Below are 8,768 nucleotides of genomic sequence, written 5' to 3'. Positions count from 1 at the left end.
CCCCCCCTGCCGGTGACACCCCTCGCGGACGGCTAGCCCTCCCTCCGCGCCCTCGCCGAGCCATGTCGGGCAGCAACATCAAGGTTATCTGCCGGTTTCGGCCGGAGAACAAGATTGAGAAGGCCCAAAATGCTGGGCTTTGTGTCGAGTTTCCCAATGACACCTCGGTCACAGTCAATGTACGCTCCTGCGAACTGGGCGGGCAAATTTCGGCCTTCTCTTTCTCTCTCTCCGGAGACATGCACACGCCCTGCCCTTTGTTTGGCTCGTGCTGATCCCCCCATCCCCCCCCCCCCCCCCTTCCACGGTCTTCTGTCCGTACCCTTGCTCAGCACTCGCGCGGCAAGAACACCTTCCACTATGACCGGGTTTTCGACTGGACTGCCTCGCAAAAGGATGTCTTCGAGCTCGGGGCCAAGGCTGTCATCCAGGGTGCGTCCTCCCTTTGACCCTCGGACCTTGCCCATGCGCATGCCGTGCATTTGCATCTCGCGTCATCCTGTCCCCCCGTTGCTCACATTCTCCCCGACTCGCCGGGCCGCACAGACGTCATGAATGGCTATAACGGCACCATTTTCGCCTACGGCCAGACCGGCTCCGGCAAGACCTTCACCATGCAGGGCCCGGAGATCCCCGTGTCGGTCATGCAGGCAGCCCTGGAGGGCGGGGACCTGGGCGACTTCGCCGGGTACGATCCCGAACTCCGGGGTCTCGCGCCGCGTGTCGTGGAGGCCATCTTCGAGGCGATCGCCTCCGCCCCGCCGACCATGGAATTCACCGTGTCATGTAGTTACCTGGAAATCTACATGGAGCGTGTCCGTGACCTGCTGGACCGTGCGTACAGCCTCCCCCATTTGACCTTGCTCGCCCTATCCAGGCAGCCCGGCCATTTCTCACTTCTGCCCTGTCACGTCGGTCCTTTGCCTTCTCGTCCACAGCCAAGAAGGACAACCTCTCCATTCATGAGCACCCCGGCCGAGGGATCTTCGTCAAGGATCTTACCGGCATCTATGTGGCCAGTGCCATGGAAAGTCTCAACGTCATGGAGATCGGCGCCAATAACCGCGCTGTCAGCGCCACCAGTGCGAACACCTTTTCCTTCTCTCCTTTTCCCTCCCATGTTGGCCTCCCATCATGTTGGCCTCCCATCATGTTGGCCTCCTCTCATCCCCCCCCCCCCCCTGCGGCCATCATCTTCATCGGCCGCTGATCACTGACCTCTCCTCCACCCGGCAGACATGAACGCCGAGTCCTCTCGCTCCCATGCCATCTTCTCCCTGACCATCACCCAGCGGAATACCACCACCCAATCGTCCAAGGTGGGGCGCTTGTATTTGGTGGATCTGGCCGGCTCGGAGGCTGTCAATAAGACCGGTGCCGCCGGGCAGCTTCTTCAGGAGGCCAAGACCATCAACAAGTCACTAACCATGCTGGGCATGGTGATCAATGCTTTGGCTGATAAGAAGGTCCGCACGCGCGCTTGGCATGTCTTGACTCCGGTTGTTGGTTTCTTCCTGGCGACTCATCCTCCGACCTCCCTTTCCTGCCCGGTGTCCGCGCCATCGCACGTCCATGCACATCGCTCTGCCCATCGAACACATGGCAACAGTCCACGCACATTCCCTACCGTGATAGTAAGCTCACGCGTATTCTCCAAGAATCGCTCGGTGGTAATTCCCGCACGACGCTCATCATCAATGCCTCGCCCTCCTCGTACAACGATGCGGAGACCCTTTCGACGCTTCGCTTCGGCGCGCGGTGCGTGCACACCAGTGTCCCCTTCTTTCTGCGTCGGGTATCGTGCTTGTGCGCGATCTTCTGCTAACAGGGGGCTCCTTTGTACAGTGCCAAGACGGTCGAGAACAAGGCCACCGCCAATGTGGAGCTCAGTCCCCAGGAGCTTCGCCGGATGCTCAAGGCCGCTCGCGACCAGCTGAAAATCATCACCGCCAAGCTGGCCATCGCCGATGCCGAGTTGGCTGTCTGGCGAAGTGGCGGGTCGGCGGCCGAGGCGGAGGCCGCAGCCGAAGCGGCCAAGCAGGCTGCCGGTGACCTGGCCACTGCCAGCGTTGATGGGGCTGGCGCTGGTGCCGCCGCCCCGCCCAGCCCGCCGGCCTCGGTGCTCCTGGACTCGGAAATGTCGTCGAGCTCGTCGTCCGGCGTGTCGCCCTCCTCGTCATCGCAAACCTCGCCCCTCGCCCAGGAGGAGGAGGAGGAGGAGGAGGAGGACGAAGACCGGGAACAGGAGGAGGCCGAGGCAGAGGATGAGCCCCAGCCGGACGCAGGCGATGCCGAGCTATTCAGCCCCTTCGAATCGCCGCCGATGGCCAGCACCTCGCCCGAGCTCGGGAACATGGAGGACGAGGAGTCGACGGCCGCAGCTGTGCGGGATTCCGGTATGTTGGCCGTTTGCTGTGTCACGCTCCTTGGTTTGCCTCTGACTCCCCCCCCCCCCTCCTTTCCGCCTCTCCCTTCGCGTCTGCAGACGAAGTCATCAGCCTCCGGGCGCGTGTCGCCGAGCTCGAGCAGGAGCTTTTGGAGGCCCGTGCGGCCAAGGAGGCCGATGCCGCGGCCGCCGCGGCCGCTGCTTTGGACCATTCGGCCCCGGGCTCGCGGGTGTCTTCACGGCCCTCCAGCCCGACCCCCGAGGCGGTGGTCGACGATTCGACGTCCACCCCTGGGCACCAGCTTTCCCCAAGCCCCTCGACCGCCGAGGATCTGGCCGAGTCGGCCAGCAGCACATCTGTGGCTTCGGCAGGTGCTGGGTCCCCTCCCGGGGGGAGGGCTGCCGCCCCGGCCGGGGCCTCCACCTCTCCGTCTATGCCGAGCCTGGATGAGATCTCGGCACTGGCCAGCGCATCGCGCGCCGCCGCAGCCGCCGCCGCCAGTGCCGATGGCTCGCAAAAGACCCAACCGACCGACATCCATGAGCTTAACCGCTATGCCGAGGAGCTCCAGCACATTCAGTCGCGCGTGCGTCCCTCCCTGCTTCTCCGCGGCCCATACGCCCGTATTCTGTGCCCCTTCCCCCTTTTCTCTCTCTCTCCTTCTCTCTCTCCTTCTCTCTCTCCTTCTCTCTCTCCTTCTCTCTCTCCGGCTGCTCCCTCGTGTAGGGGCTAACTTGTCTTTCGCCATCCGGACGCCCCGCAGCTTCTGGAGATGCTGCTGGCCAATCGGGAACAGCTACAGCGCGAACGCGAGGCCCACAGCCGGCGCCTGAATCGTCGCGATCAGAAGATCTCCGCCCTGGAGGCCCATGCCAAGAAGCTCCTGTCACGCTGTGAGACCAGCGAGCGGAGGTACGCGCTCCTTCTCTTTTTCGTTTTCACCTGCATCTTCCGAGTCACTGACCTCGCCTCGCATCTGCCGTTGGTGCCCCTGCCTTTGGCCATCCTCCTCCCCCTGCTCCTCTCCGCTCCCCCCCCCCCCTCTTCTGTCGTCCTCATTCCACTCAGACGCGTCTACGAGACCGAGCTGTACAAGAAGGCCGTCAGTCAATTCGAGAATCGGAGTGCGTCTGCTCCCCGTATCCTACTCCCTCCTTTTCTCCCGCCCTTTCCCTCCCCACAGCGCTGCTCCTTCTTCCCCCCCCCCCCGGCTCCTCCGCCACTGCATGCTGACACATTCGTGCACCGGTTGATAGTCCGGCACTATTACGTCTCCGGCGAATATCGGCGCCCGCCGAAGGATGAGACCGGACTTGTGTCCCCGGCAGCATCGCGTGTGGCCCGACCGATCCGTGGCGGTGGGGGAGCTACTCCCTCCGGAACAGCCGCCGGTATGACCACCAAGCCCCTTTCTGGACAGGGGACATCCGCGGCCGGGTCCAGCGCGGCGGCAGGCGCCGGGTCAGCAGGTTCGGCAGCCGGCCCTAGTGGGTCACAGCCCGCCGCTACCTCGGGCCAGCAACAGGCCGAGCTCACATCCGCCTTCTTTGCTAACTGGTTTGAGACCTTTAAGGAAAACTCCTCCGTGAGTAGGGCCGCTGTGGCGGCGGCCGCGGCCGCGGCAAAGCCCCCGGCGACGACGGCACCTTCGCGGCCGGCCCCTGCCCCTCCGACGGATGCTGGTGCCTCTTTGTCAGGACCCGAGGCGACACATTGATACCCCCACCCTGCCTTTATCTCTCCCCCCCCCCCCTTCCCTCTGTTGCGGTGTGTCCCTGCGCCTGTGCCCTCCCCCCCCCCCCCCTCCCGCCTGTCCTTGCCGTCTTCATGTCTCTCTCCCCCTCCCCCTCCTCTTCCTCCCTCCACGTGCCGTTCCCCGGCCCATGCTGCTCTCCGTTCTCATGGACGAGGAGCGCACTTAGGGTGGTGGTCTCTCTCTCTCTTGACCGAACAATACATAGTTATTCCTTCCTCTCCCCGGTGCAGCGTGTATGGTTTTGCATGATGCGGCGTTTTCTCCGGTTCCAAGGGCGACTTAGGGGAGGACACACAACAAGAAGATGAGAGTTCTGGGAGTCTTTATTGGTGTTTTCTCTTTCTTTCGCTCCTTTCGTCCCCTTCTCCGAAGGCGGGAAAATACGAAAAAAGGGCTGCCTGCTGCTTGCCGCCCGCTCGGCCGGCGGCACCCGGACAGGGCGTAGTCTATCAGAAGCCAGCACAATAAATGCAATCACGCGGTACATCCTCCACATGTGCAGGCGTGCGTCCCAGCTCGGATGGCGACTGCCAGGGAAGGGAGACGTACACGGGGGAATAAAGGCAGGGCTGAGACAAAGAGGGGGAGGAGGAGACAGAAGCGGAGGCGGAGGTGGGGGGGGGGGAGTCATCTCCCCATGGACGACTGATGTGGAGAGAGGAAGCCCTGACACCTCCCGTAGATAGCCTCCTCCGGTGGAAAAATGATGCAGTAGTTGCCCTCAGGGGGCATTACTTGGCCCCTGGCACGATATCCCAATTGAAGTAGACCGTTTTCCCCGTGAAGTACGAGGAGGAGTTGTCCCAGCTAAGAATGTACGTGGAGTCGGGGTCCACGGCAATACTGCCCTTCACCGGGTCCACATGCGAGTCGACCATGGCCGGGTCTACCACCGGGACCTCGGTGCTGAGGGGGAGGGGGGGGGGGCATATTTGTTGTGGGATAGGGTGGCATCGTTTGTTCGGACCAACCACGCACACAAACACACACACACACACACACACGGGAGGGGGAGAGAGAGAGAGAGAGAGGGCGAGAAAGGAAAAGGGGGCGAGAAGGATAAAAGTCAGTCACGCCATCCGGAGGAGGAAGGGCATGGCGAAGGGGGCGAAGGACAATGGGAGGAGGAGAGCGAAAGGTGTCGCTGACACGCCTTCACACTCACAACCCCGAGGGCGGGAATGAGGAGGAGAGGGAAAGAGGCCGCTCCTCCGTGCCTCCCGGCATGCGCAACATACCCGGCCGAGGTAACTCGGAAGACGCCGAAGCGGATGTTGTTCTGCACGGTCATAAAGTGCCAGGTCAGGTGCGGAGCCGATTGCTGGTCACTCAGGGACAAAGCCTTCATGCGCAGATCCGTGGCCGACGGGTCGACAGTGGCTGGCTGCTTCTTGTTCAGCTGGCAGCTGGAGGAGGGCGACACAAAGTCCGCGGTCGAGTCCTCCGGCGACACAAGCTCATCCGAGGAATCGGGCGGGGTGTTGTGCGGGCGTGGGGCAGCAGAAGCACTCGGGGGACCCTCTTCGATGGCATCACACTCGACCTCGGAGTCATCCTCACACTCGGCCTGGGACCCGGGGACCAGGGGGGCCGAGGCGAGCACGGTAGCGGCGACTCCCGAGCTCGGGGCGCACGTCGGCTCCGGCAAGTAATACTGATTGGTCGGGGGGCCGGAGGTCAGCTCCAGAGACCCGGCGGCTCGCTGCCGGAGCAACTCCGGGATGGACACCGTCACGCGGAATTCATTCCGCGCTGAAACATCCTTGACATGGGGGTAGAAGTACTCCCGGCGATCAAGACGCAGGCTGGGCGAGCAGCCTCCCGGCTGCGAGGTGCAATAGCACTGCCCCCCGAGGAAGGCTGGCAGGTTCTCCGCATCGATGGCCTCCAGCAGGGCACGGGTTTGCTCCGGGCCTCGGGTATGGAACTGAACCTTGGAGAAGGTCTCGGCATCGACCCACTTCTTGCCGAAGGCCTGGAACTTGGTGAAGATCGGCGGGCAATTGACGAAGAAGGCCCGGCGCAGGGACTCCGGGTAGTTGTCCATGTCCAGCTGCCCTGTGTGGCGAACCATCATGAGAGCCGAGATGTTGAACTCTGCATGGAGTGAATGAACACATGCATGCATGGGGCCATTGCAAATAAACGGGCGAGGAGGAGGTGAGGGAGGGAGGGAGGGATGGAGGGATGGAGGGAGGGGGGGGGGCGGGAAGCCAGATCGCGCAGGGGCACGCACGGGAAATGGTCAGGCCCGACATGTCGAAGATGGCGGTCAGCTTGTCGACGCGGGGCTCATCGCGCGTCCGAAAGCGGCGAGTCAGCTCCGGCATCAGCACTCGGCGAATCATTTCCTGCGTGCGTAGGTGGATGTGCTCCAGCGTCTCATAGCTGACATGCTTGGAGTAGCTATGCGTATCGAGCAGGCCCAGGCGCTGGCAAGGAATGGCACAAGAGAAAGAGCCATCGGGGGCGAAGGAAAGAGGATCAGCATGATGTGAGGTCGATTGGCGGCTGTGCGAGATGACGCACATCGATGAAAATCGGGTGGCCCTCCTTATCCCACTTGTGGACGCAAACGCCGCCAATGGAGGAGAACATCTGGACCAGAGCCGGGGAGGAGGAGGAGGAGAGGGAGGGGGGGGGGGGAGGGAGCGAAGTTAGACAAGGCAATGTCAGCAGCGAGACGCTGAAAGGGCATGTGGGGGGTATTCCCGGACACGGGCGCACCTTCTCCTCCTCCGGGTTCTTCGGCACAGCATTGCAGTCGCGGATGGACTGGAACCCGCGCACGGCAATCGGCAGCAGAGCGTCCTTCGGGGCCAGCTCCGGCCCGGGGGCCCCAACAATCGGGAAGACCTCGAGCTCGGCTCCGGACTTGACGCGCCAGTTGGCGGTATCCTGCAGCATCGACAGCGCCTTGTTCTGCCAGCAAGAGATAGGGATGGAGAGAGAGAGAGAGAGAGAGGAGGGCAGGGAGGGGGTGGGTGGTTGTGCGTATGTGAGGAGGGGGGGGGGGGAGTGGTCAGAAAAGCAAGCTGGATGAAAATAACCCTGGCGGCTACGGGGGCGACAGGCCATGGGGCATTTCCAGGACGTACCACGTCCAGCTTACGAGCGATCAAGAAGCGCAGTAGCACTTGGTCGTCGCTGTGCGGAAGATGGCGATCCAGTCGTCGTGCGAGGCATGAAGTCAGACATGTGGCCATGCATGCAGGCACGAATGCAAACCCATGTGCGATATGCAAAGGGGTGTCCAGGATGGTGATCTTCCAGCATCTGTCTTGGGCCCGCCCCAGGCGGGAGAAGCAAGGGAACGTACGACAACTTCAAGGCTTGGAGGTTTGGGCTGCTTGGCAGGGCAGCGTCAAATGCAGCCCGAAGAGCATCCAGGGCCTCACGCTGTTGTGGGGGCAGCTGCTGCAGCCAAGCCGGCGGGGCCGAGGCTTCGGCAGTGTTTGGGAGGGCAGTTGACATGGAGGAGAGAGAGGAGCGCAGGGCGCGATCGATCGACAACGCGTCGGCAGTGTATGTGTGCGCGTGTGTGTGTGTGTGTGTGTTAGGGTGTAGGGGTGTAGGGGTGTGGGCGTGTAGGCGAGGAGGGGGGAGGGTGTGTGGATGCGCGAGGTGCGAACACAGGCAGAAGTGGGGTGCTGTTGTTCCCCAGGAAGAAGTTGTGGCCTGGGGCTGTAAAAATGTGTGGCCTCCTCCGAAAAGGCAAGGAGAGCGGAGTCACACTGCGATCGGACTGACTTGTGACGGGTGATCGTCAAAGTGCGATCTGGCCGAGGGGGAGGGGGGGTGGCTTCGGCCGCGGTAGGTGCCCCCCCCCCCCCCCCCCCCGCATCTCTGGGGGGGTTAGTCCGGGAAAAGCGCCATCGAGGACGCCCTCGAAAGTCCGACCAAACAAAGGACGCGGCCCATCACTGGCACGGCGCGAGGTCGGGACGGCGGGAAGTATGAGGGGGGCGCATCGTGTGGGGTGGCGTCCGAGAGGAAGGGAAAGTCTGTCTCTCGTTGCCCCCCCCCCCCCACACACACACACACACTCAGGGGAGAGAGACGCCGCCATTCGTGAGGGAGAAGGAATGTAACCCCGCGCTTTAGACGGCCACTCTCCGTCACCGGTGGCTGTGATGCGGTCAGCCAGGCCATTATTCCTGGGAGCCCGGAACGGGCCGTTTGCGATCATCTGGTTTGGGGTGAAAATGGAATAAACGAGTGAGGGCCTCCCAAGCCTGGGTGGGGAAACGCGGGGAAAAAAAAGGCCCCATTTGATGCACATGAAAATTCGCGCGCCCCTGCCCCTCTCCCCGGGGGGCCTTCATGCGCAAGTGTGCATGTCCTGTACGGCCGAAGGTCTGGCGGCTCAGAGAAAGGGACGGCACTGCGGCCATATATGCGAGGCGTCGGATGTCCCAGAAGGGGGGGGCCGAGGGAAGGCAATCGGCCGGGAGCCCGCCACCGCCCCCCTTCGGCCCGATCGGGGCGCTCAGCTGGGTCGGAGGTCGCCCATCGTCAAGCCCCAGGCCGCTGGCACAGTCGGCCACCAAGCGTGCGGAATGGGCGGGGAAAAACAAACTCTCGCTCCCGGCAGCGGGGAGGGATGCGCGGGCGCGGCTCGTCCC

At 63.1% G+C, this 8,768-nt stretch overlaps 2 protein-coding genes across 2 annotated transcripts; one reads left to right on the top strand and one right to left on the bottom strand.

Moving 5' to 3' along the window:
• The first annotated feature begins 7 nt into the window (after nucleotides 1–7).
• Nucleotides 8–4,191, top strand: H696_00619 (hypothetical protein). The gene is made up of 11 exons (XM_009494499.1): nucleotides 8–179; nucleotides 333–432; nucleotides 547–834; nucleotides 939–1,082; nucleotides 1,237–1,466; nucleotides 1,610–1,758; nucleotides 1,846–2,396; nucleotides 2,486–2,973; nucleotides 3,151–3,299; nucleotides 3,456–3,511; nucleotides 3,644–4,191. Exons 1-11 carry the CDS (start codon nucleotides 63–65, stop codon nucleotides 4,102–4,104), a joined length of 2,733 nt encoding a protein of 910 aa, XP_009492774.1. The 5' UTR covers nucleotides 8–62; the 3' UTR covers nucleotides 4,105–4,191.
• Nucleotides 4,192–4,448: 257 nt separating this feature from the next.
• H696_00618 (hypothetical protein) lies at nucleotides 4,449–7,699 on the bottom strand. The gene is made up of 7 exons (XM_009494498.1): nucleotides 7,463–7,699; nucleotides 7,242–7,290; nucleotides 6,871–7,065; nucleotides 6,673–6,741; nucleotides 6,380–6,575; nucleotides 5,382–6,240; nucleotides 4,449–5,049 (listed from the first exon to the last, which is right to left on the bottom strand). The coding sequence occupies exons 1-7, from the start codon at nucleotides 7,615–7,617 to the stop codon at nucleotides 4,875–4,877; spliced, it is 1,698 nt and encodes a 565-aa protein (XP_009492773.1). The 5' UTR covers nucleotides 7,618–7,699; the 3' UTR covers nucleotides 4,449–4,874.
• Nucleotides 7,700–8,768: the final 1,069 nt, after the last annotated feature.

This window comes from Fonticula alba (genome assembly GCF_000388065.1).
Source record: "Fonticula alba strain ATCC 38817 unplaced genomic scaffold supercont2.1, whole genome shotgun sequence".
Lineage (NCBI taxonomy): Eukaryota > Rotosphaerida > Fonticulaceae > Fonticula > Fonticula alba.
This window is presented reverse-complemented; position numbering and strand designations above follow the sequence as displayed.